Source organism: Triplophysa rosa, linkage group LG18 (assembly GCF_024868665.1).
Source record: "Triplophysa rosa linkage group LG18, Trosa_1v2, whole genome shotgun sequence".
Classification (NCBI taxonomy): domain Eukaryota; kingdom Metazoa; phylum Chordata; class Actinopteri; order Cypriniformes; family Nemacheilidae; genus Triplophysa; species Triplophysa rosa.
Genome location: NC_079907.1, coordinates 1,780,717 through 1,807,878, shown reverse-complemented (window position 1 = coordinate 1,807,878; position 27,162 = coordinate 1,780,717). Strand labels below are relative to the sequence as shown.

Sequence of the window (27,162 nt, the reverse complement as noted above, 5' to 3'; positions counted from 1 at the left end):
TGTGTCTGCATTTTACTGATCTCTCAACTGTTCGTGTTGCAGGAACGATGGTGAGCAAGGAAGCTGGTAAATGCATGCTCACCAACTCTGAGTCCGACTCGGAGGCGGTGGCTTCTATGGCCCGGGACGTCAAAGGGTCGTCGGATGAAAGACGGCAGGTACGCAAGCGCAACAAAGCCCTTCAGGTCCGCTTCAAGGACATCTGTGATGCGCAGAACGAACAGGCCGCCGCAGCTCGCGGAGGGAAGCCCGTTTCTTATAAAGTGGCGTATCGGAAGTATATGACCGTCCCGGCTCGGCGGTCCATTCCCAACGTTACCAAAAGTACCGGAGTGCAAACGTCTCCGGATCTGAAGAAGCGCTACCAGACATTTCCTTTCGAGAGGAAGAAAGGCCACTCGGTCAAGCACGCGGCTGCAGCGGAAAGCTGCAAAGACCAGGACGATGGGTTTGTTATTGATGTAAAACGTGCAAAAGCAACAGTTGCGGGGCGAGACGGTGCACCCACACATAATGTGACCAAAACCAGAGCCCTGATGCACACCAGCAAGTGCATCGCAACCATCGAACAACATCCACAAACCAGGGACTGCACGGATGTACCGTGTTCGGACGCTTTGGTTCCGACAGCAGGAGTGGACGACTCGGATTATCAGATCTGTAGTGTGCGAAGTAAACACAGCAAGGGCTTCCAGGGAAACTCGGAGACGGCTCGCTCGGGCAAGCTGCAGTTGTTGAACTCTGGGGAGGGCGGTGGGAATATCCTCCAGGATTCGTCCTCTAAAGTGACGGGACCCATCGCGTGGAACTCCCTCACGGAAGTGGAGTGCTTAGAGAGTCCGTCTGAGCGCAACAAACGTAAAAAGGCACTGCAGCTGAACGGCTTGCAGTCGCAGACATTGCCGCGGGCCAGCTGCACCACGCAGGTTCAGTGCCACGTGGGCACGCTGTCCGCTCGCCCGCTGCGTGTCATGGAGGAAGCGCCGGTGACCTCGGCTTCCGTGGCACCCGTTCCCATGCCGGCGCCTCCTGCCAGGGGTGGCGCAGGAAGTCTGCAAACAGATAATGAGACGTGCAAGCAGATTGTACCTGTCCGTCAGGAAGGGGATGTTAAAGCACAGCTCCAGGCCATGGAGAACATGATCAGCTCCAGCCAAGAAACCATTAAAGTGCTGCTGGGTGTCATTCAGGAGCTGGAGAAGGGAGAAGCTCACAGAGAGGGGTGAGATGATCAGATCTTTATTACCCAGCATGCCTTAGGGAGGCATTGTGCAATGCTAACAGAATTACGCCAAGGTGAAAATGTAAACACGATTATATCAAACAGGTTTCCCTTAATGTTTCCCAAAGTGAGCTTGCACATTAAACTGGAATAACAGAGGGTGCTTTAAAAATGACTCAATTCTTTCATCATTTATTCATCCTCATGTCATGACTTTCTTTCTGCTGCACAACGTAATAGAAGATATTTTGAAGAACGTTGGTAACCAAACAACAATCAACCCCATTGACTTCCACTGTATGAGCACATTTCTCAAAATATCTTCTTTTGTGTTCCACTGAAGAAAGAGTTTAAATGACATGCGGATGAATAAATGACAGAACTGTTCTTTTTGGGTGAACTATCCCTTTAAGCATCATGAATTGCAGTTCTCAATGTCGGCTGTATTAAATGAAGTACATCTACGGTTAGTCGTGCCAGCACCGATACTGACATCACCTTGACCGAACCCTGGAAATCTGCAGGAAGTTCTCCAATTCTCATTTAACGGCGGCAAGAGCTTTCCATTTTCATGAGCACCTATTCAATCTACCAACAGAATCTTCTCCAGATTTCAGCAGAGAAGACCGAGACACTAAAATGTTGAAGCACTCCCCAAAAGATGAGATGGGGAGGAAATTTAACAACATTCGGTGTAAAAAAGGTCAAATAAGAGGAAGTGCTTTTTGTTTGATCAGCGTTTAATGTCTTCCCATCAAAGAGAGCAAATGGAGAACAAAGGAAAGATTCAAGCGTTGCCTCCGACTACATGAGCGGTTGGAAAACTAAGCTGTTATTGAAAAACACCAAACTAAAATCCTCACTTAGTAAAGCAGTGAATTAGCGACGCAAACGTCACGGGTTCAATCGCTGCCAAATGCATAAATGTAAATCTGCCGTCCGGGTAGTCATCGTCATTTCATCTGGGTTAGAAAAAAAAACAAGCACGATTACATACATGTATAATCGTTGAATATTTATAGTCAGAGCCAGCCGAGGATAAAACAACAAGTCTCACAGCATGACATCATGCAAATCAGCCTAAACGCACCCTATAAAACATTCCCACGCGCAGACGCAACGAGGCATGACGCACCCGTCTCTGCACAAAACTGAACAACATTAAATGACTCTTTTATGAGATTCGTTTGCATGCACTTTAGGCGATGCCTGTAATATAACAAAACTGAAGCGTTTTTAGCGTCTCCCTCGCTTCCACACGCACGGTTGTGCTGTACAGATGAGTGGAGGCCTGCCAGGATATTAAGTGCATTCATTACCTGCAGGACGACATGTCGACTTTATTTACCTGAAGCGCAATTAATGTTTCATAAACGGGCCATCCAGAGAATGATCAGGAGCCCTGACATCATCATCATCATCATCATGTGCATTATTATAGAGCACTGAGAATCAACCAAACTATCCTCTCTCTTAAAACTGTTGTTCAGCATTCATAAAGGACTTACATAAAAGACAAACCATGACGTTAAATAAATAAAGCTGTCGCACACCTCAGCAGTTTCTCACAGGTAATGCTTTTCCGGGCGTTGCACTTTAGGTTTTAACATCAGCATGCTGACTTTTCAAATCCATACCTGAGAACTGATGTTTCCCTACAACTAATGCAGGAACAGATACAAAACATTAGACGGAAAAATCTGGTTCGCTCGAGCAGCTGGAGGATGTATTGTAAGGGGAAATGTGTTCATGACAACATCTGGCCGTAATGGAGCACCGTCACGTTCAGAGACGTTTTCCTCACATGCATGTTACACGATCAAAGGGTTTATTTGGGTTAACTGCATGCACATCAAACATACGGTCTAAAAAAAATATATATATATTCCTATTAAAACCTTATTGTAAGGCCTTGCAAACTAGCCATATACATCACCAGAAGCCTTAAAAAAATCACTCAACCCAATAATGGAGGTGTTTTGTGTGAAACTTCCCTCCTGAATCTCTCTGGTACACAACATAATCCACTCGCTCTGTACATTACTCACACATTACCTCCCGCGCCGAGCCGGCTGCTCCGGAGGGCACGCTTTGCCTTTGAGAACGGCACACATCTATTGGCAGCAAACATTATTCCAGCCTTCCCGCCGCCCTCCTGTCCTAACCCGGGGCTCCAAGCGCCGGCCCTATACATCACTGTCCCCATTAGCCACGGAAACCCTCCCCAGATAAACCTCGCGCATCAGCAAACAGCACTACACATGTGCTCATTAGGGACAAAATGGCCGTCCGTGAGCCGCTCTCGGTCACGACGAGCCCAGAAGTTTGACCTTTTAAGGAGGCTGGTGCAGAGCTCAGGGTCGCGACGATGCGCTGAGACACACAGACATGGGCATTAATGGCCTAAAATAAAGTCCAGACTGCCGTCATCGAGCTAAAGAGAGTCAGATGGATACAGAGAGAGGCCTGTTTGAACCACAACTTTAGGCGTGAATGCGGGTTCATTAGAGATAGGGATGGAGAGATGTGACGCCTGGTTTGTTCGGATGTTGTGGAGTTTGCAAGTGAGGTAAAGACAGACTAATCTATTCATTTGCAAGTAATAACCGATTAAGAATCTTAACTGCTCTTGCAACGCATCCGCAGCACGCACAAGTCTGAAGCAAGCAACGGAATGCGGCACATAATAATAAACTAATATTCATTTACATTTAAGCACTTTGCAGACGCTTTATCCAAAGCAACTTACAATAGTGAGAATACAATAAAGCGAGGCAATAAAATGAGAAGCGCTACACAAAGTTTCAACAGCTTTTAGAGAATTTTAGAGGAAGAATCACTAGCATCTTTAGCACACACATACACAAATGCTGGGTCGTTTTTATAAAAATAAAAGATATTTGGAAGAATGTTACCAACTGACATTTCTGAGACTATCATAGCAGGAAAATTAAGTAGTCAAAGGTGACCCAGAATGGTTTGCTTTCCTAAATTCTTCAAAATATCTCAGTTTGTGTTCGACAGAACAAAGAAATTTATACAATATTTTTTCTACTATAGTAGAACGACAGCATTTTCATTTTTGGGTGGAGTATCCCTTTAAGAAACGGACAAAAATATACAATGACAAAGAAAAAAAAACTTTTTCTTAAAAGGAAAAGTTCAGCCAAAAATTGTCCCCATTGACTTGAGCACAGTCATTTTTATGCTACTATGGAAAGTCAATGGGGACAATTTTTTGAGTGAACTGTTCCTTTAAGAGTGTTCCAAGTTTCCTCTTTTTCAAACTATGGTTTATGAATTTGCTGCTGGAGTTCTCATTTGCAAAGTTTTCGTTTACGCCCTTTATGTGTACATTGGCCTTTCTGGCAGAAACCTCACATGTGGTGACTTAGGGGTACTTTACTGTCATTGGCTAGTGAGATTTGGATCGACATCTTAGTGTTTTTCTTATTACCCCGTCATATATTTTTGTTTCGTTAATTTTTACTGGCACAAATAGAATCTCATGTTTCAAGTATGGACATTTTCAAGGTTGTACACTTAATAGATGATTTTTAACCAAGTGGTTGGGTTTGTCCATATTTTACCCAGACATGGGTTCAAACAACCCAGCATGTCTTAGAGTGCATTGAAAATTACAACAGTAAATATTTTGAACCCACAGTTCAGTTCGTAAAAACCAACAAAACACTAAAAATATGCTGACAATGAGGCACTTACAAAGTTTTTAGAGCAGTTGATATGGCAGTACATTAAACATCTACTATCATTGCATAATTAGACTTCAGTACTGTACTGTATCTGCCAATATTTTTTACAAACTGAGGTCAAATGTGTTCATGATAATCAATAATCTCCCAAACATAACTGACCAAAAAGTGTATGTAATATTAAGTTAACTAGTCATTTAATGAGAGAAAGACATCTGAAACAGATCATCAGATAGGGGGAGACAGATGACATCATGCCCCACGGGTATCCATCACTGTCAGGACACACCTGAAGGGTCAATGGGTCACCTCCGGTCTGTTGTTATGGCGACAGACAGTAAATACATATGGCAGCCAATCTCCTGACCCCATGTCCTCACTCAGAGCCACAAATACCAAAATGAACAAATCCAGTATTAACACTGTAAACTGTAAATGACAAAAGGGAAGAGATTCAAGGTGTGTTTTAGCATCTATTATTTTCAGCCGAGTGATTTCAGCACCGTCTCACCTGAGGGGGTAAACAGGGCACAACACAAAACAAACACAAAACAGATGAACTCTCGTGTACTGAAGTAAACACTGAGACACACAAACATTACACACATCTCATATCAATCCTGCTTTAAAGCTGAAGACTCAAGTCACTAAACATCTAAAAATAAGATCTGATGTGAACGGCTCTAGTTTAGTTTAGCTAATGATCTTCTCCGTTTCCCCTTGAGCTCGCGCTGTTTCTGGTGAAGATTATTGCACATTTTCAGCAGACGTGATATCACCCTGCTGGTACACACGAAAAGAAATCCAGCTTTCAAACCCCTGTATGCTGCCTACCTAGGAAGCCTCTGAAGGCGTCATGGGTGCGTTTACGAGTGGAAGACAGACCCAGATCATTTCACATCACTTTCTGACCTCACTGATGATCGTGTGTGCAAATGGGAACAAATCCATACAGCCGTGTTCCTAAACTCCACTTCACTCCCAAAGTACAACTACACAACACCTAAACAATCTTAACAACATTATTAATAATGTCTCTTAAAGGGACAGTTCACCCAAAAAAGAAAAATCTGTCATCATTTACTCACCCTCGGGTTGTTTCAAACCTGAATAAATGTCTTTGTTCTGTTAAACACAAAGAAAGATATTTGTAAGAATGTTAGCCATTTTCAGTTCTGTGACATCGTCCACTACCATAGTAGGAAAAACAGATTGTATTTTATTTTGTTCTGTCGAACACAAAGCGAGATATTTTGAAGAATTTAGGAACACAAACAGTACCACTGAATTTTTCCTACTATGGCAGTCAATGATGTCACAGAATTGAAAATGGCTAACATTCTTCCAAATATCTTTCTATGTGTTCATCAGAACAAAGACATTTATACAGGTATGAAATGACATGAAGGTGAGCAAATGATGACAGAATTTTCATTTTTGGGTGAACTATCACTTTAAAATAAGAAAAGTTTGGCCACTACACATGCACCATCAAATAAAGAGTCAAATCAAGGCCAATCACATCATTTTGTGTCCTGCTCTTTCTGCACACACACACACATACATACACACGACTCTGTTATTGTCGCCTCACTCCTGATTACTCTCACAAACTCAGTCAGTGTCCTCTACAGGACAGCGGGTCTACAGAATGCTAACACGTCCCTCCCGCCGTGAGCACTGACCGCGAGCCGATAATGAGAAACAACAGTGCCAATGAGACAGGCGGTGAGCGGGAAGGCAGAGCGGCCGCTCGGCCCGTCTAATGACTCTCTCTCTCTCTTTATCTCCACGCAGACTCTCCTATCGGACCGGACAGGACACGGCCAACTGCGACACGTGTCGGAACAGCGCATGCATTATTTACAGGTTGGTTGCTGTACTTTGTTTGTTTCACAGAGGTGTGCTGCGATGAGAAATGTTGTCTAGTTGAGACCTGCCGCCGCAAAGATTTTGGATGTAGGGTCCAGTTTACCCCCATTTTTTTTTTACTCTATATAGTGATTATGACCGTCAAGTCCCCAAAAATAAGAAAAATAACACATTTTACAAAAATGGCTCACCTGAAAAGAAACATGCTCTGGATTTACACACCCTCAGGCCATCCTAGATTTATATGTCTTTCTTTCTTCAGTCAAACACAAACAACTTTTTTTATTTGTATTATTATTTATATATACTTTTTTTAAATAATAATATCTGTCACTTCATGTGCATTAATATGTCCCAACTTGCTGAAGCTCCAAAAAGTACAAACATGTAACAAAAAAGTATTTTAGTGGGTTAATAAATGTCTTCTGAAGTGAGATGATATGTATGTGACAATTTATTTTTTTATTTTGATCTTGGGCATAGCTGTAACGAAAACAAGCACATCCAAAGACTAAACATTGATAGCTCCAAATCTCATTGGTTTTTGCAGGTCTTGTGACCTAATGTGATCCAATGACAACTAGTCATGAGACGTGCAAGAAAAAATAAGACTTAAAAACATTTTATATGTCAATCATATTTAAATTTATCACTCCTGTGGCTTTTAAATTCTCTAAATAAGATGAAAATATTGTTTAATTTTGCTTCAGAAGACATTTCTTAACCTACTGAATTGATTTAGATTACATTTTCAAGTTGGTGCCTACAGATTACATGATAAATATTTTATCAAAGAATTGCTGCAGAAAGGAACTCATAGAAGTTAAGGATGGTTCATGAGGGTTCAAGAGGATTTTGATTTCCAGGTTAAATGGGTATTTTAAAGGCAGTCAATAAAACTCCCTATTCCACTTTGTGAATGTTCCATTTTTAAATCACAATAGCCTGTCGTTATGGCATTTCAAAGCGACTGAGAGTGAAAGCAGTACAGCGTGTGAAGGTCACGTTGTGAAACAGAAAGTGTGTTTCTGTCTCCAGTGAGCGGAAGAACATTGTGCGCTCGGCACATACTGTATACGTGTGGGATTCTGGGTAATTAACAGGTAGTAATACCCACGGACGTGAGACTGGATACCTCAGGGTTTTCATTGAATAACATGTTGGATACTCAAACAAATCTATAGCAGCTTAGAAACTTGGATATTCTGCAAAAGAAAAAACATCATACATACAAGTTTAAAATGACTTGAGAGCAGAATCTTGAGTGAACTAGCCAAGTGTTCAAACCCACACTAAAAAAAGCCTGTATTGTGAACATGAGTAGAAAAAAGTCGGTTTTGGGAGCATCTCAGAGGAGGACTAAACAGCGGCATATATAGAAAGTGCCAAAGTGACACGAGCACCCCTGTGACAAGACGAGAGTCCCTGAAGAAGACCAGCAACACGCATCAAATCAAATTTAGCAGCTCTCTTTGAAGCACAGGAGAGGATTAAAGCAATCTAATTACACACAACCCTCTGAAAACACTTCACATGAGGGAACCGAAATCTCTCTAGTGGACCAATCCGGAACTCAGCTGGAAAACTGAATCTAGAAGAAACACACTTATTATCAACACACTGTGTGTTCATTTGAACAAATGATTTCAATTAAAAATAGAAACAAAACAAAAAAGTCTGCACACACAAGAATTACATTTTTAATAACCATCAAAACCTTTAATCCAAAGCTTGAAATTGGCTTCGTAGACGAAAATAAATTGTACTCTATATGGAAGATGGAAAAAATGAAATGCATTAGCTAGAAGAGTCAAGAAAAGGCAACAAGTGTCTTTCAATTCATTCAATTCAATTCTATTCTATTCTATTCTATTCAATTCTATTCAATTCTATTCTTTTCTTTTCTATTCTATTCTATTCACTGTATGTGGTGCTTTCCACAATTAAGGCAGCTTTACAAAATACACATAAGTACAGACAAAAGAAAAAAAACAAAAAAGAATGAACGATGTTCAATGCAGTTTAAAAACAAAAAAATATTCATATAAATAAAAAAAAGTAAAAATTGTAAAATGAAGTCTGGGTGTCCAAAACTTGCACCGATATTTGGGCCAATAATCGGTATCGGCTGATCAAAGCAATTTTTTATACTATCGGCTATTGTCGGATAGTTTAAAAACAGCCGATGGTCAAGGCCGATATATCCTGTCAATCAAAAGAGAACACAAAAATACAATAAATTTGTGCTCTGTATATAGGAAATGTTAAGAAACATCACCCGTTTGATGTTCAATATTAATAGTCATTATATGAATTAATAATATCCACAACGTTAAGAAATATTATTTTGATCTTCAAAATCAGCATGGGCAGATATCACTCGGAATAATCAGCTATCGTATCGGTGGAGAAATGTAGTATCGGTGCATCTCTAGCAAAAGCAATGCATACAATCTTGATATAATAGTAAATTATATTAATATACACATATATATTATTGAATATTAAACTATAAATAAAATATTAAAACATTGTTAACGTTAAATATAATAATTGTTCATCTGCTTTTAAGTGTATCAAAGCAGTCGGATGCATTCTGTTTGTAATTTTTAAAATGTGAGTAACTTGCCAATAGTTCTGAAAGTTAGTGTTTCAAACACCTCTCCGAAAAACTGCTGTCTGTCTTTCCCTGTGTGTGTGTGTGTGTGTGTGTGTGTGTGTGTGTGTGTGTGTGTGCGTGTGTGTGTGCGTGTAGTACACAAACCCAGCCTTGTTTACCGGTCACAAACAGAATGGCTTTGTATCCACATAAATCATGCTAATAGAGTTCAGCTTAAAGGAGCCAAAGTGGTCTGCTTAGCATAACACAGCACAGAGATCATCAGAACCCATCGGCCCATCTGAACCTGTGTTTCCTCTTAACAACATCTGGCCCAAATCTAGAGACACACACCTGAAGTTAATATGTCTTTCATAACTCAGAAGACTTGACAAATCTCGGAGACATTTGTGAAATGTCTGCCTCTTTTTCTAAGGAGAAATACAGATGAGATTTAAACAAAAGTTGATTTAATCTCATTGAGGTCTATGAGAAATCATTGAGATGTAATCTGTAATATTGCTCATAGTTACAGCAAGTGGCAAGCTCACTGGAGGTGTTAAAGACTTAACCTTCTTCACATGGCTCGGCATTTTTATCTTCCTCTTACACCTCTCATTTCCCGCATCATTATCCCTCCATCAGTCCACATCAGCTCTCGGCATCAATTCTGCAGTTCAGAAGGACGGATTCTGCCGATCTGCCCATGGCGGACATGCCTAACCTTATTCATGTGAAAAGTAGATGGAGAGAATTTAAATTAATTTCTTTTCTTTTTTCCCGGGGTGATCACTAAACTCCAGAGAGGAAAGAGACGGTGCTGCCATGACGGAGGATTTAAAAGCCTTCAATTTGTTTGAAGTCTAACTCCTCTTCCGAGCTTTGTTAGCCCGGTAACCGTGTCATCGCATTTTATCACGCAAGGCTGCGTTTCTTAATGTGGCGTCCGGCTGGGATAGAGATCTCAGAGGGGCTATTGGGTGCGAGATAACGTGCTTAATAGACAGAGCTTAATGGAGTCACAAAAAACAAATCCTGACTTAACTACTGGGGGTTTTCTTTTCAAGACCCACCAAAATATTTAGAAACAATGAAAATATGGGAAAACCACACATTTGAACTCTCCTAAATATTCTTGGTAAGATATAAAACCATTGTCGTGATGGTCATGCATTGAATGTCCAACCCCACACTTACAAAATCTCTCAATCTCATCACATTTGAGCTTTCTGACCTCAGATATTCTCATCGGAAGCACACAGAAATCTGACAGACTTGGGAAAATGAACCATGGTTTTATTATAGTAAAACTGTGGTATTCTTTTTGGCAGATTGGTTACTATTTGTATTACCATAGTAGCCATACATTTACCATGGTATTACTATAGTTTACTATAGTATACCTTGGTTTTACTACAACTAAAACAATAATAATATGGTTACTGTAGTCTTCCAAAAGTTAATTTTCATAAGGGGAGGGAGACAGAGAGAGAGACCAAAATGAATTGAGAAGATAGAAGGTGCACAGCACATTTGTGACTACATCAGCACTACATACAGTATCTTCCAGAATTGAAGTGATTTTATTTTCTATGCCAGATTTTGTAAGTATAACAATAAACTCTTATTTATAATATGAACAGACAGAAGGACAGATGAACAGCTGTTGAAAACTTTTTCTAGTATTTGTTATCTTTGTGTGAATTATAACTGGTCTCTGAGATATTTGCATGGCCTTTAAACAAAGTCTACAGTACATTACAACAAGTTTCTCCAGCATACAGACACACACGAGTCTCTCTCCCCCTCCAGCACAGACGAAAGACATGAAACGGGTCGAAAGGAAGGAAATGAAAGAGTCTTCGTTTTCAGACCTTCCTTTGTGGCGGTCATTTGTAATAAAACAAGGGACTTGTTAAGGTGTTTGATAAATGTATTACACCTCACCCTACCTCCGAGAAAGAGACAGAAAGAAGAATGAATCGTCCATTAAAGAGGCTCTTTGTCTCACAGAGATGAGTATCTGGCCACGCTGTCTCTCTGCTAATGAGTTTGAGATATGGAAAAAAAAAACTCACACAAAAACCTCCGCCTGCACTTTTTGTTATTGCACGTTTGTGTTCCTACGAGTGTCAGTTATGCACCGCGGGCCTGCGGGATGCGAGAAATATGACAGACGGCAAAAGGTCTTGTAAAATGACTGTGAATCAGAGCAGGCGGAGAAAGAACGCCAGTGGTGTTTGCTCGTGTGCATGATGAGAGGGCATCTGGTGCTAATGAGAGACAGATTCACTTTCACTCGGGCGTCAGTCTGGTGTCGCTGGCACAGTCGCGCTCGGCTGCGTACACAAACACAACACGCTTCCAAATCTTTCCAACCCTGAACGGAGACTAACAAAATAAACGCAAATAAATTCTCAACATTTACAAACACAATTTCATGGCAATCTGTAACTATTTTATGTGGTGGATCATTCGGATGAATTCAGTAAATGGACAGTTGACGAATGAATCGAACGTGTGTCCTATGGCGTGATGGGAAAATTTAGAAAACAAACTGTTACATTGTTTTATATCATTTATATTTATCATATAGGGCCGGGACGATATATTGCGTAATTCTTATGCTCAGTTTCTCAATGAATTACGGTTAAAATGCTGTCACATCCGAAAGCCAGAGGGCTCTCTCGTGCAGAAACTCTGAATATGGGACACAGAAGAAGATCGATTTACACACTTAGGCTGCGTTCAAAATCGCATACTTATATGATATATAGTAGGCAAAAAGTATGTCCGAATCGTCAGTATTCATAAAAGAGTAGGCGACAAATTCCTGGGTTACGCCCAGATTCTGAAGCACCCAACGACGGATACTTGGGATACTTCTCTATCCCATAAGCCCACGGGACGGGTCAGAATAGTGTGCACAGCCTGCAAAATAGTCACAGCCGACTTTCATGTACAATAAAACATGTTGTTAATTATTGTAAAGCTAATGTTACATTACTTTGTTTTGCTGTCAAATGGACAGCGGTTTACATTGTGCATAGTTATTTTCAGCAGTTTATTTACGTTTGTGTTTTATATGTATTTATAAAATAGATATTATATAAATATTATATAAAACATTGCTTAAAGCGGCCCTAACACACGCAAGATTAATATGAGTTTCTGCCAATCTCATATTAATCTTGAGTATCTATAAATAAATATTGCATACTTCGTATCTTCGAAGAGTATTTAGTTTGATCACATTTATAAAAGTTAGATACAGCTGTACGGTTATTTCCGAAAGCATACGGCGCGTGCGGGGGGGAGGGGTAGGCTGAACTAAAGCACGTGCGCCAACAAAACACAGACATCAGTTTCACTCACTGCATGCGGTTCATGTCCGGCATCTTTTAGCGCTGGGACGGCTGCATATATCAGTTTCAAACCATCTCCAAATCCAGCGTTATATCCACCGTTTATAGAACATTCATCACCCAAATGCAGTGAACAAACACCTGAACTTCGCGAACGTATTCTCTCTCTCTCTCTCTCTCTCCTGCACACAAGTGAAAGTGACGTCTGCGCATGCACCTTCTCCTGCTCTCCTTGCTGCCGCGTGGGCGTGCCGCGTGCTTTTCCGGGAGAATTGTCCAATAAGGGACTAAGAAAAATTGTTATGAAACAGTTTTAAATGTTCGAAAAAAACTTTCCGAAACCTGTACGATCGCTGGGGGAGTGTATTGAGCACAGAAATATTACGTAATACGCCCAACTCGTTTTTTGACAAGTTGACCATGTTAAGCATGAGAAGACAGCACGTTTAACATTGTAAAGTCAGAAAGCATGACGCACCGTTGCAGCACCACTTTATAATGTTTTTTAACTTGCAGATAAAACGGCTAAATGATACATTAAAGTGGGAATATTCGTCATCTAAATCATTTAAATCAGGTAGTTTTAACGGACACTTTGGCACAATTCAACGGTCTAATATGTCACTTTCCATAAACGAATAATTACAAAAAACTTAACCATTTCATCACTAATATTAAATAGTTTATCCAAATGAAAAATGAAAAAAACATGTAAAAATTGTGTGGTTTCATGGACAAGGAAAGAAAAGAACAGGTGAGGAGACCACGGTCACGAGCGTTGTGTGAAGCTTATAACTCGTTTACACTTGGAGAACGTACATTTTAATAGTTAGCACATAAAAATCAGACAACATAATAGAAGAGATTTTCTCAGGTTGTTTTTAATAATACAATAGAATGCACATAAGTGCAACATGGTGTATCTACATAAGAGATGTCCATCAATAGGCAGAATACAGACAAAAGAATAATTAAGTATTGTTCAGCATTTATTAATAATATTGTGCGCGAGTGTAGGGATGGGCAAGCAATACATTTATGGGTAATCTTATTTTGTAAGTCCATTTCTTGACAATAAAATCACCAGTGTTCTCCTAAGGCGAGTTCTTCGAGCAGCTGCCCGACGTCTCCTTTCTGAAGGCATTGCAAATGCTGAGAAAACCCATACGAGGTAAGGTTATAGCGGTACTGATGCAATAAGGTGTTACTGCAACCTGTCTCTCATAACGCTTGTTATTACATCAAATGGCAAATCTCTGGCTCACACTCCAGTACAGTAGGTGGCGGATATGCACCTCAAATGTAAGTTGCCACCCGCAATTAAAAGGAAAAGAAGAATTACGGCACATGATCACGTCAACATGGCAGACGATGTCGGGATCGCATTCATACTACACATTCAGGCAAAACAGTACGTACCCTTTTAGCCCTCGTTAAGTAAGTGCTTACTGAAATGAAGTACCTACTCAGTGAGTATGCGATTTCGGACGCAGCCGTAGTTCCAGGTCATATTCAAACGCTGTTCTTCAAACCTTTTCAGGTATTTTCATGTTAGTAAACTATATTTACAATGATGATGTTTGACGAGGGTTGCTTTTTCAAATGCACGTTATAAACGACTAGTGATTTTAGATCGAGCAGTACTTACCTACCGATCAAAGAGCCATAGTTCACGGAAGAGCTGTGCATTAAACACAGAATCGAAGCCTTTGCGATTTCGGAATCGACCTAGATGGGTATGATTAGCGTGAATCGCGATATATAACGTCACAGCTCAAACAGCATAAGAGAGATGTATCTTCATTGTTTGTTTTTTTCTAAACTTTCACACTAGGGCTGTCACGATTATGAAATTTGGCTGACGATTAATTGTCTAATAATCATTGCGATTATGACGATTAATTGTCTGTTTTAGAGCTTTGACTTTTAATTCTCATACATTTTTTATTCAGCTTTGAAACGACCATATTGTTCTGAATATAAAGACTATGTTCTTTTTCTTGGAAATACATCGGAAAAAATTGGGTCATCATACTGAAGGTTTAGGCTTTTACCTGTCAATAATACAACCACCAAATACTTGTAAATGAAGTAAATTGATCAGGAGTGAATTGAAGCCACCATTAAAATGCTATCAGTCATAGAAAAGCTTCTAGTCTGTTTTTTTCTCACTTGCAAGACTAGAAAAAAAGTTTACTTCTATGTTAATGAGATTTTGGTAGACTGGTTTTCACACTGAAATAATATTAAATTGTACTGCAGGTTATTTTTATGATATATGCTTTAGTTTTTTTTAAAGTGATTGTGTTGTGGTGGTACATTTTACAAGTATTACCATGCTTTAGTTACAATATATATAATAAAATATGCAATATGCAGATGCACTACAGCTCCCCCTAGTGTCTTCTATAGAGATGTGCGATAATTGCGATGATCTGAAACCATCGCGATGAGGACAAACAATCACGATGAGACGATTATTTAATAATCGTGACAGCCCTATTTCACACCATAGGATACATTTTGTCTGTCAACTACCCAAATATATTTGCTCCGAAATGGACCAAAAGATTATTTTTCACCCAAGGAACTACAAGCCAAGTGACCACCAACGAGATATCAAACACAAGTGCATTGTGGGAAGGTCAGAGCAGACAAAACCTTATTCGATCTGAAAGGACATTGTGTAAAATAAAGCGGGACATTTCCATAGAACTACACTTATGCAGTTCTTCATATTTTTTGAAAACCAAAAAGCTGAAAGTGGGTCAAGAATAACGAGATTTTTCATTCCTCACGTCCACACTAAACCAGCCAAAACACCAACTTTCTGCGGGTCTAAACGCTGTCAAAAAATTACACCCACAAACTTAATATGCAATATTTCCCCCCCAAAAAGCTTTACTCTCACTCGAGCGTTTGACATAAATGAATAAAAGAACATCACACGCACTTAAGCACAATGCGAAGGCATCTTAAACGCTACCATGAGAACAGGATCCACATTAATGAGCTTAAAGAGGAGGAGCGCAACACCATCAAACTGCCGCACATCCAGAGGGACACGGCAAACAAAACCTCCGCCACATAAAAGAAACCAGCGTTAAGCCGCGTGCGGGGAAATAAGCGGGGATATACAACCCTTATCAACGCCATTCACTTCCTAATTAGAGGCTTAGAAACAGAGAAATACAACAAGACTCTCGGGTTGACAACAGTCGTGGGTGGAGAGCAGAAAACAAGACAGACGATCAATGAAACGCAGCACAAAGCCAAACGGCAGAAAGAGAGAAATTGAAGCCTGTCGCAATGAAGAACAACGGTGGATTCTCGCCCTCGTTCGACGCTCCCGCGCGCTTGATTTTCTAATGCAAATGAAATATTGACGTCCTGTGGACGGCCGCTTCAACTACGTTCTACTCCAATGATGTTCTAGTTTATTTTGTGGAGGACCGTATTGATCCAGAAAGAAATATTAAACATTGATTTGCGATTCCGAAGCTAGAAATTCTCAGCACTGTAGTATAATTCAAGCCGCACGGGTCTACGCTTCGATTCATAAAGTAAAAGAAATACATCCATTAAATATAAATATTACACGCTTATGGAAACTACCGCGTTCAATTCTACAGCAATACAGGATTAATATCCAACAAATCATAAAAACGACCACAGAAAACACGTCTGGTAATGTACAGTAGTCTAGTTTTCAGGAAAACTATCTTAAAACGAGCATTATTTCAGAAATGACACATCTGGTGCCAGTAGTCTAGTGGACTGAACAATGCTTCAGGGTGAGCCAAGATTGAGATTTGGCTTGTGGTCTTCATGACTCCTGTTGCCCTCTTTCAGTTATAAAGGCCATAAAAATGACTAAATCATTAAATAAATTGTTGCCTCTTACTTTTAATGAAAAAACGTTGAATGTGATTGAAGGGACAGTTCACCTAAAAAAAGTAAAGTAAATTCAGTAACACTTAAAGCACATATGTATAATGCATTATAAAAGTAGTTTTAAGGTATTAATTATGGTTTGTAATGCACCTTATAATGCATTGTAATGTCTCATGAATAATTGTAACTACAGTTGATACATTATAACACTTATCAATTCATTGTTACACATGTAATTCAACACACATTATGAACAATAATATTGCATCATACCCTTTATAATGGATTATACATAAAGTGTCACAGAAAATGATTTGATCTTTTTTCCACCCTCGTGTCACTCCAAACCTGTATGACTTTCTTTCTTCGGCAGAACACAATAGAAGATATTTTGATGAATGATGATTACCAAACAACATTGAACCCCATTGACTTCCATTGTATGAACACAAAACCTGATCACAAAAGGAGACATTTCTCTCTCACGCACCTTCTCGGGATCGGTTCCACATTTATGGAATGATCTGCCCGCTGCTACAAGATCAGCAGATTCTGTGGCCATCTTTAAGAACCGTCTGAAAACACATCTCTTCCGTCAGCACCTGACTGATCAGTTCTGACTTCTATCTCTTTCCTACTCTTTCAAAAAAAAGAAAAAACCTTAGCTCTGTATACTGTGGTTGGCTATATGAGACCAGTTTTCTTTTATTGCACTTATGCTTCCATTGTTTCCCTCATCTGTAAGTCGCTTTGGATAAAAAGTTGTGCTGTGATTAATTTTGTTAATTGCTCTGTATTGATGCTAAAGAAACACACAAAAACAAATGTCTGAAGTGTTAAATAAAATATCAACAGACACACAATATATAACCTCTTTACTTTCAAACCAATGAGTTTAGAATGATCGTCTATTTGCTGTAAAGACAAACAGAATATAACTATGTTTATAATACAAGTGCCAAAAAAAATCAGGTCTGTTTGTGAATTATGCTTTTCACAAACACACGGGAAAGCGACGCGCGTCCTCAGCGTTGTGAATTTAAAGGGATTGTTAATGTTGAATGACAGCTCTGTGGTGCCGTGTCTAAAATAAGAGCACTCTTTGCAGATGTGACGCACTCTTGATATATATTGGAAAGGGATTTGGGGCACACAGAAAAAAAATCACTTAAACTGAAGATCCTGAAATCTTTATCTTTCCATTATCACAGAAAAAACAATGTCTTTTCCAGAGGTCTCCAAGGACACGACAAACAACCATTGATACCTGATAACCTACTGTATGAATATCAAATATCCTGCAAGGAAAAACGATGAAATGCTTCACAAATCAACCCAACATATAAACAACCTACATTATCACCAACTATTCATCTGCATCATATAGACCTTCATCCACACCATTCTCTAGTTATATTGGGTGAGCACAGCTTCTTTACGATGGCTTTGAAACATGCCTCATCCAATCAGATTAAGAGACTTTTTTAAAGGGTCATATGGCGCGAACACGTGTTTTTCTGTGTCTTTGGTGTGTTATAAGTTCCCCATGCATGTATTAGACACGTAAAATTGCACAAATTATAGTGTCGGAACAAAAGATGCATTCTATATAAAAGCGAATGCTCACCCAGACCTGCCTGAAACGCCTCGTGTAGCCACACCCCCACAAATCTACGTCAGTTGGTGGTCTGATTTGACTAAGACCGCCCAAATGTAGACGCAAGTAAGGTGGGCGTACCTGTCAGTACAATTGTGTTGGAACCTGATGTTCCGAATATGGTAAGAGGCGTCACATTTCCGTCACACACTTGCAGTATTCGACCAATCACTTCGCACTGGTGAACTGGCCAATCATAGCACACCTCGCTTTTCAGAGCCATGAGCTTTGTAAAAAATCTGCACATTCCAGAGAGGCGGAGCAAAGAGGAGATAAAAACATGCACGGTATGTGGAAAATACAGCGTTATTGAACCTTAAATCGTGTATAAACATTGCATTACATCTAAAACAAACCATAATATTCATTTTAGCCGTGTCATATGACCCCTTTAAAGTCCCCGTGAACTGGAAGTTGCGATCGTTTTCACTTCCGTATTTTGACGTGAAATTGAATTTTTAATGAGAAAAATAGTGGGCGTGGCTTTCGTCTTTCACTGCGATTTGATTGGATGTATAAAAACAGCCGTTGCATTTTGAAATGGAACTGGCAGCAGACTGACAGTTGAAGGGGAGGAGTTAACGGATGCCCCGCCCAAGCCGTCTAACATGCGTCATTTAAGATGGATAGTCAATTACAGGAAGGAAGTGCATTTTCAGATTTTAACTAGATTATGAGGGCACACAAATTTTAAAAAGAGAATGACCCACATTGATAAACTATTTACAATAAACGCTGCAATATTTCATGAAAAATAGGCAGTGTCATTTTTTATTTCACTGGGACTTTAAAGTAAGAGAAGGCATAATTGCCAGAAATACAGAAGGAAGCTGAAGTGAAATACTCCTTGTGAATGGCCTCTCTCTTTAACCTCTTATCGCTCCATCACCGCCCTCTAATCGTAGAGTTAAATGTGAATCAGGAGTCAGATGTGTAGTCAGCTACAGTATGGATTATCTCTGCCGAGCAAAACGGAGGCTACGGGGGATTAATCCCACAATGCACCCCCCGCAGGGACAGAACGCACACAGGAGGCGGGGCTTACAGTTACACACTCATCTTAATACGCCCAATGCTGTATTTAAAGAACAGCATTCACAGCGAGTATGGGTCCGATATGACCAAGAAAAACAAGAAATGATGTCCAAGAAAATTAGACCTAATGATTTTTTCGAATCATTTTTTTTAACACCATAATGCAAAAAGGTATTGGGACGCCCCCTTAATTTGTTTAATATGGTATTTGTACGGTATAAATATTTGAAGAGTTTGGCTCCAAAATGAGATTGAGATTTTTTATTGTGCATTCCAATAAATATCAATCAAACTGCAGTTGGTTTGTTTTAATTTAAGCCATAAAAACTCAAAAAATACAGCTAACTAACACAATAAAAACATGATTAACATAATAAAAAACATGGTTTTTGAAAAATTAAAAAAACGGAGTTCTCTCATTTTGGAACCAAACTACAGCTAAACATGTTTATTAGAAGGGGGCGTCTTGTTTATTGTATATTTTGCGTATGTCTGTGCTGCACACTTACTGTCTGTTTGTGTGTTTGTGTGTTTCAGTGTGGAGCTGGACTTTAAACTCCAGGAGGATAAACTACAGCCGCTGATGAAGAGACTGTGTCCCACCGAGGAGTCTCTGTTCCCGTCTCTCTCATACCCTCAGGAGATCATTAGCTCCACACCCAAACGCAAGTCCAAAGCAGAGGCCAAGAAACACGCGCGCTGGAAACTCTGGTTTCTGTGATAAACACCACACACACCTCGGCAGGATTTCACAACTTTAGCTCCTTCGTGTTTTAAAGATGGAGTTCAACGACCGGATACAACGTTCCACGAGCATCTCGTTCACGTTGGCCATTTCCATCGGGATAGCTCAAGAAAATATTTTTCGAGATTGTTTTGCCTTCGGTACTTTCAATATGGCTATGTGATGAGTGCTGAACTTGGTCTGGGAACACGTCAGCTTCATTAAAAAAGATGTATATTTACAAATACATATATAATATATATAACATATGGATTTTGCTTCCAGAGAGAAGGAATTGTAATTTCCTCATGCAGAAGAGCGTGAAATGATTTCGCTGGATCAATAACAAATCTTGCTTTACATCATTTTGTTGTCCTTGTTTTAACGGCACTAAAGGTTTGGAAAATCAGGTGGATGTTTTAAAAACACAATTTCGATGGAAGGACGCTTTTCATTTCAGTCTCCTCCTCATGGAAATCTCAGCATTAAAGAAAAGCACAAGTCTTCTGACGCAACTGGTGATCTCTCACAGAGGACTTCATGGATCTTTATGGATTTTAAAGAATAACACGCAATGACTTCAGTTGAAGTCACAAGCAATGCATCCCGCAGGATTTATAAAGAAATCATCACTGCAAGCCTCTGTGAACTCACAAACTTTCATATGCTGTTATTATTACTGGGAAAAAATATGAAAAACAGTACCACTTATTTTTCTAGATTCGTAATAATCGCGCATTTAAAGATTTTCTAGATACACTACAGTATATAAACTTATAGCTCACTTAAGGGGATTTATGGGATTGTTGAAATTATGAGATACGTTTTTAACCCTGTGTTGCTCCGTTTCAAATAATGCTCTTTGAATAACAACTACATATGATTTCGGGTGATAAATGTTTACCTGGCTTTCTGTGACAGGAAGTCATACGCCGACCAACCACCACAAAGTGTGAGGTCACACCAGATTCAGTGCTCACTTCGGTTCACATTTTGAGTTGCGTGACCTTTGACCTGCATCTGTATCGCAAAAACACATTCAACCAGATTTTGACACTGAGGCAAAGAATACATGGGTTTGTAGGACCGTGGATGAGATAATATGTTTGAATGTTTTGATTATTATTTGTTACTTATCGAGTCATGTTTATTCAAACCTGAAGCTCTTGAATGTGACATCACACCCCGTTGGCCTAAATCACTGCGAGGTTTGATGTCATTCCGCAAGCGTAAATCTAGTGTGACCGCGTCGTATCTCAACACATGCACCGACTACACAATGATTCTCAAGTGAAAATCACTGGAAGCCATGTCAGAGTAAATAAGACGTGACTGAGCATGGGCACATCATCTGTCCGAAACACTGGATCTCATCAGGATCTCAAGTCTGATGAAAGCAGGTCAGTTTGTCTCCGCCACGACTGTCTTAGGGTGAAAAGTGACAAGTGATAAGCTGCTTACGTGTCAGATCATGTAAACGCGTAAAACGGTTTTCTTTTATCGGGGAAAGCCATAAACGGCATAAGCAAAAATCGGTAGTTTTTTGCCCATTACCACCGATTTAGCGCCGCGTGTAAACGCCTTTACCGATTTTCTTTCAGTTTTGTTTATGTGCGTATGCCTGATGCCGTACTAGCAAAAGTCCCAAACGGAAGAAACAGTAAAATATCGCATAAATCCGCGGTCACGCTTGACTTTTCGTTCCATTGACTTCCATTCATACACATGAGAATGAGTCAGACCGGAAACGCAAGCCCATCCGAAGATACAGTATTTCACACTTCGCTGCGAATTCGCGTCACCAAACGTCACAGCGTGACCTCTCGATACAGAAATGTAAAAGATGGAGGAATCGCTCCCGCCCATTTTCGTAGCACCGTCCGAACGAGTTTAGCATGCTCAAAGAGTAAAAGTATAGATAGAGAAGATAGATAAAATACAGCTTCTGAACGATTTCCCGCAGCATTTTTAATTACTAGAAGGACTATCGATGGTGACGTCACTGCACCCGAGAAACCTGGCAAGTCTCAAATTTTCATGTAAACGAGGTTTTCTGCGTAACCGGTTTATTGATGTTCATGTAAACATGTGACAACTGGTTTCTTTTATAAGCTGATTTTTGATAGATGTCCGTTTTTTGACATCGAGTTACAGTGATGACAAACAGACTGTGGATGAATCTCATGTAACCCTTTAAGATATTGTGTGTCTATTTTAGGATCATTTAGACTTGACAGCAATTCAATAATGTTCTAAATAACTTATTAAAACTATTTAATGGCAATTTTGTGTATATACACACAATAATAAATGCTTAATTATCAACAGTCATAATGCAAAAGAGAATAAACAATAGGCATTCAATTCTCAAAATAAATGACATTTTCTTAATTTATTTCTTTTGCTTTGTATCGAAAGTCATATTCTCAAAAGGTTTCATGGGATTCATGCACTGCAGAGATACGATCTAAAGTGAAATGAAACAACAGAAGAATAAACTGACAGACAGATGAAAGCATCGCACACAACCAAGCAATCCTTAGACATCTCTAAATCCTTCAGCTGACACAGGTATCAGACGCCTTGTTCTTTTAGCAAGCCACATACACACTGCAAAGTGACAATCACATTTCAGCATGAGATTGAATTATTATTGGATGGGAATAAAGAACGCAGGAGTCCTGTTCCAGTGCCAAACCTGTGATACACAGCGATGACCACAGCAAACACGCATGCCAACTCATTTAACACCAGAGAGATATGATCGCATGCCAACTGGCCACTGACAAGAGTTGTGGTGTTGTGTTAAGACTCTAGAATCTGCTGGTAAACAGCGAAATCTCTCAGGACTGAATGTTGTGTACGTGTTAACCCAAAACTGCAAGGCTGGATGGAAAAACAACAATGCATCCCAATTCTCAAACTTATACCCTAAAAGTATGTACAGTAGATGCAGTTTTCACTTCAGTGTAGCATCACTACTCCCTCTTAAAACTAAACGTTCACGGATCTAAAATCTACATTTTCACCAGAAATAATAAACCATCAGGGTACTTTAAAGATACTCATTTCAACATATTCAGGACAGACGGTGCGTGAATTGGGATGCTGGGACCATTTCAAAACTCGAAGAGTCATCAGTACCTCATTTTCTGTGATTTAAAGCTGATTTAATGTAAACGTCGTCACAACGTCAGTTTTTTAAGAAAGTGGATTGAAGAATGCAGAATGTAGTAAATAACCAAACTCAGTGTGTACACATATGTGCTATTAAGAAGTGACAAGTGTTAGCTGCAGTGTGTATGTGGCCAGAAACGATTGAAAATAAACCCATTTTCTTTCTTTTTGTATTACAATATGTATGTGGTTTAATAGCCGCACATCACAAGAGCATTCTGGGAATGTCACAACAGATGGCCCTAACACACGTGCCAAAGTTTGACTACGTGCAATCCACCTGACTAATAAAATACTTGACTGACAAAAAGAAAGTCACAATAACATTCTGGATTCTGTGGACTTCATTTCTCCTCTCATACAGCAAAACCTTTGATTTTCATATAGCTCGACAGTAGCCGAAAGAGACAACTAGATGTTTTTCTGTTCCTTAAAAAGTGCCATTGATTTACTATGTGCAATATTGTGTATTTTATACAGTTTTTAAAACTATTTACTATACAAAATAAAGGATGAAAAAATAAAAAGAGTGGCTTTCTCACCTAAACGCTGAAATACAGAATGTTTGTATGTCTTTCAACACCCGCAGACCCCCAAGCATTGTCTCAAATTCATTTGTCTTCACGGGCATTAAATCATATATTTACATTAAATAAAAAGTTGAAAAAAATGGTTGAAAGAACTCTTGATGGATTGATGAAAAAACTATTAAATTGAAACAATACATACAAAATTACACATTATCATAAAAAATCTGTCTATTAATAAAATATGTTTTACTTCCAGAATAGTTCTTACAATGAATGTTAATGGTTGGTAAAGCAGGTCACCATTTAAAAGAAAGTAAACCACCATAATGCTGTTCAGTCAGATTAGATGTAATAATACTAAACCCAACACAGTGAGCTAAAAACAGCCACCAATGACAACACTTCACTCCAGATGGCAACAGTACATTCATGGGATTGGTTTTATGGCATTACTTAAAGGGATAGTTCACCCAAAAATGAAAATTCTGTCATCATTTACTCACCCTCATGTCATTTCATACCTGTTTAAATTAGAAAGATATTTGGAGGAATGTTAGCAATTTCACTTCTGGAACATCATTGACTACCATAGTGGGGAAAATTAAATGGTAGTCAAAGGTGCCACAGAACAGTTTGTTTTCAAAATTCTTCAAAATATCTGATTTTGTGTTCAACAGAACAAAAAAAATACTATATTTTTTTCATGTCCCAGAATTGAAAAGTGCTAACACTCCTCTAAATATTTGTATTTTGTGTTTAACAGAAACAAAGACATTTATACAGGTTTGAAACAATCTGAGGGTGAGTAAATGATGACAGATTTTTCTTTTTTGGGTGAACTGTCCCTTTAATATCAATACAAAGCCAGATGTGATGATGGTTATAACTGACTTTCAAGAGCGAAGAAGAAAGACTGAAAGCCAGAGAGTGATAGAAAACCAAAGATAGCGATTGAGTGATAAAGAGACGTGACTTCAGCATTAATTCAAAAACATCCCATAATAGCTTAGTTATTAAGCTAGTTATTAAGATATTACTGGAAATAATAATCAAGCAGAATGTTTGTGTGAGAGAGAGATGGAGAGAGAGCATCTCTTAGACTTTTCTTCTCTTACAGCAGTAAAGCGAAAAAGACTCCAAGCATTATTAAAATTCTCAAACTAACAACTAAGCAGCGTGTGTGTATGTGTGTGTGCCTGTGCTTTCATGTTTATTAAGCAGGGAATTCCCAGGCAAAGCTTCCTCTGTAACTGCCTGGTATTTCCCATGCGAGTTCGGGAAACTCATCTGAAATGCAGCAACATGGCAAGTCAGCAGAAAGAAATCAATCCAGAGCGCCTCTCTATCATCACACATGTATATTTAATGCTGTGAGAATGTCAATGTGTGAGAAGTCTGGTGCACTGATGCTGCAGAGAGCGTCACTCCTGCAATGTTCATCAACCCCGCGAGCCAATCAAAACACATTGTTTCTTCAACAAGCCCCTCCCACTGCAGAGAAACGGTACTCGATCCTTATGGAGATAGAGAAAAACACTGAATTCTGACAAACTAGAGAACAGGTGAGAATACTCATATCAAACATAAAGAGAAACTAGAAGAGGTGAGACTTTTGAATATTAAGAGTTTGTGATGCTATTATATCGAATTCACAGTTTCGAAAAACCATTAACCCTTAAAACTATTAACAATGATGTTTACCTCCCACAAGTGAAAGAAATGCATTATGAAAAGCTAAACACGTAAACCTTGCACTATAGTTGTTTTATGCATCATGACAAAAAAACAAACCGTTGTAGCTATTGGCATAATTCTGCATGCTTAGTAATGCACGTCCACATCTGTATGCGGGGCGAGCGCGTCTGTCTTTGGACGTGGTGATCAGACTCATTTAAATTCTGAGCTCACATGCCACAAAAGCACAGGAGAGAAAAGTTAATGCATGAATCTGAAACTCAGCATCAGAGCGCCGGCGAACAAGGTCAGTATGGCAGAACCGCCGCAGAGAAGACGCACACACGAAATACACATCGATCTACACAACATCAAACCGAATCTGCATGCACATGCATTCTTAAACATGCCAATACATCAATGCACACAGAAAAAGACAAACTGAAAACATGAAAACATGCTCTAAAATGCTGTAAGACACTGTATTTCAGAGAGGAGGATATAAACCGATTACATCTGATGAGGGTTTAATGTATACGAGACGTACCGTTTAGAGAGCTTATAGCATAAGCTTTGAGCATAGAGGTTACATTTCTAGTTAAACCACATACAGACCTACCTACAGACTATAAAGAACACAATAATAACATCGTACTCAATGACAGATTATGAACATGCCATAAACATGCTGTCGAGACCAAACACTGACAGGAAACGTTTGTATTCATGCTACTGTATGCGTGAACAAGCTGTATTATTAAAGGGGCCGTTTACAAAAATCTGTCATTATTTACTTTAAAAATAAAAGTGTCTGACCTCTGAAACAAAACAAAAAACGATATTCTGATCTTTTGACTTTTGCTGTATTATGAAAAAATAGCTCAGACTTTCCTGCCACTACCTTCTTTTGTCTTCCAACTTTATTTTAAGGTAAAATATTCCTTTAATGGTGCAAAAACACACAAGAATAAAACTCTCTGACAGCTGTAAACTATTTTGAGGCAATGGTAGCATTCTGAAGCGGACACAGATACTTCACATGTTTACCTGTAGGCCGGTGTTACGTGAGACTCAAAAATCTATTACTCATCTTCACCTGAAAAGTATTTGGACACTAAAGTCGCACTTGAAACTGTCTGAATGTCTTACATTAGATAACAAATGCTGCTTAAGTTTTTCTCCAAACAAACCTTTCCACTTTTGAAATGACACTGCACTGTTTAATGCACTGCTGAGAAGGTGATGTAAGTGGATGTATGAAGTCATTTCCCCTAAACTTAAGAGCGGCGTCTCAGCAGACTAACCACAGATTACTCAAACAGACAGATCACTGATGAGAGAGAGAGAGATGGGGCTGTAAAAGTCAAAGACAGCTACAGTATAGTTTGGTAGTTTGGTAACGGGATCTGCCTAAACTTCTGTCCTTTGACACCTGATCTCAGATCAGCTCAGACCAACAGTGTCTAATTTCTCATCTCTCTCCATCTGGCTGTTCTGGATGCCAAAAAACAAACCAACACGACCACAGATAACAGAATAAATTAACATTGATAAAAAAAAAAAAACCTTTACACAAGCTCTTCATATGTACACATGTGTGCTTACACCACATACAAATCTGATTTGGTTTTCAGATCTGATGTTTAAGAGAGAGAGAGAGAGCGAGAGAGACAGAGAGAGAGTGAGCGAGAGAGAGAGAG

At 39.3% G+C, this 27,162-nt stretch overlaps 2 protein-coding genes across 3 annotated transcripts in view; one reads left to right on the top strand and one right to left on the bottom strand.

Annotated features, from left to right (window-relative positions):
* LOC130569447 (inhibitory synaptic factor 2A) overlaps nucleotides 1-24,529 on the top strand; it is a 34,454-nt gene extending 9,925 nt beyond the window's left edge. The window contains exons 2-4 of the mRNA XM_057359109.1: nucleotides 43-1,222; nucleotides 6,733-6,804; nucleotides 19,895-24,529. Coding sequence (XP_057215092.1) covers nucleotides 48-1,222; nucleotides 6,733-6,804; nucleotides 19,895-20,078 — 1,431 coding nt within the window. The 5' untranslated portion in view covers nucleotides 43-47 and the 3' untranslated portion in view covers nucleotides 20,079-24,529. The remainder of the gene's footprint in view (nucleotides 1-42; nucleotides 1,223-6,732; nucleotides 6,805-19,894) is intronic.
* Nucleotides 1-27,162, bottom strand: part of dock1 (dedicator of cytokinesis 1) — a 187,637-nt gene that overhangs the window by 82,248 nt on the left and 78,227 nt on the right. The gene's annotated exons all lie outside the window — the stretch shown is intronic.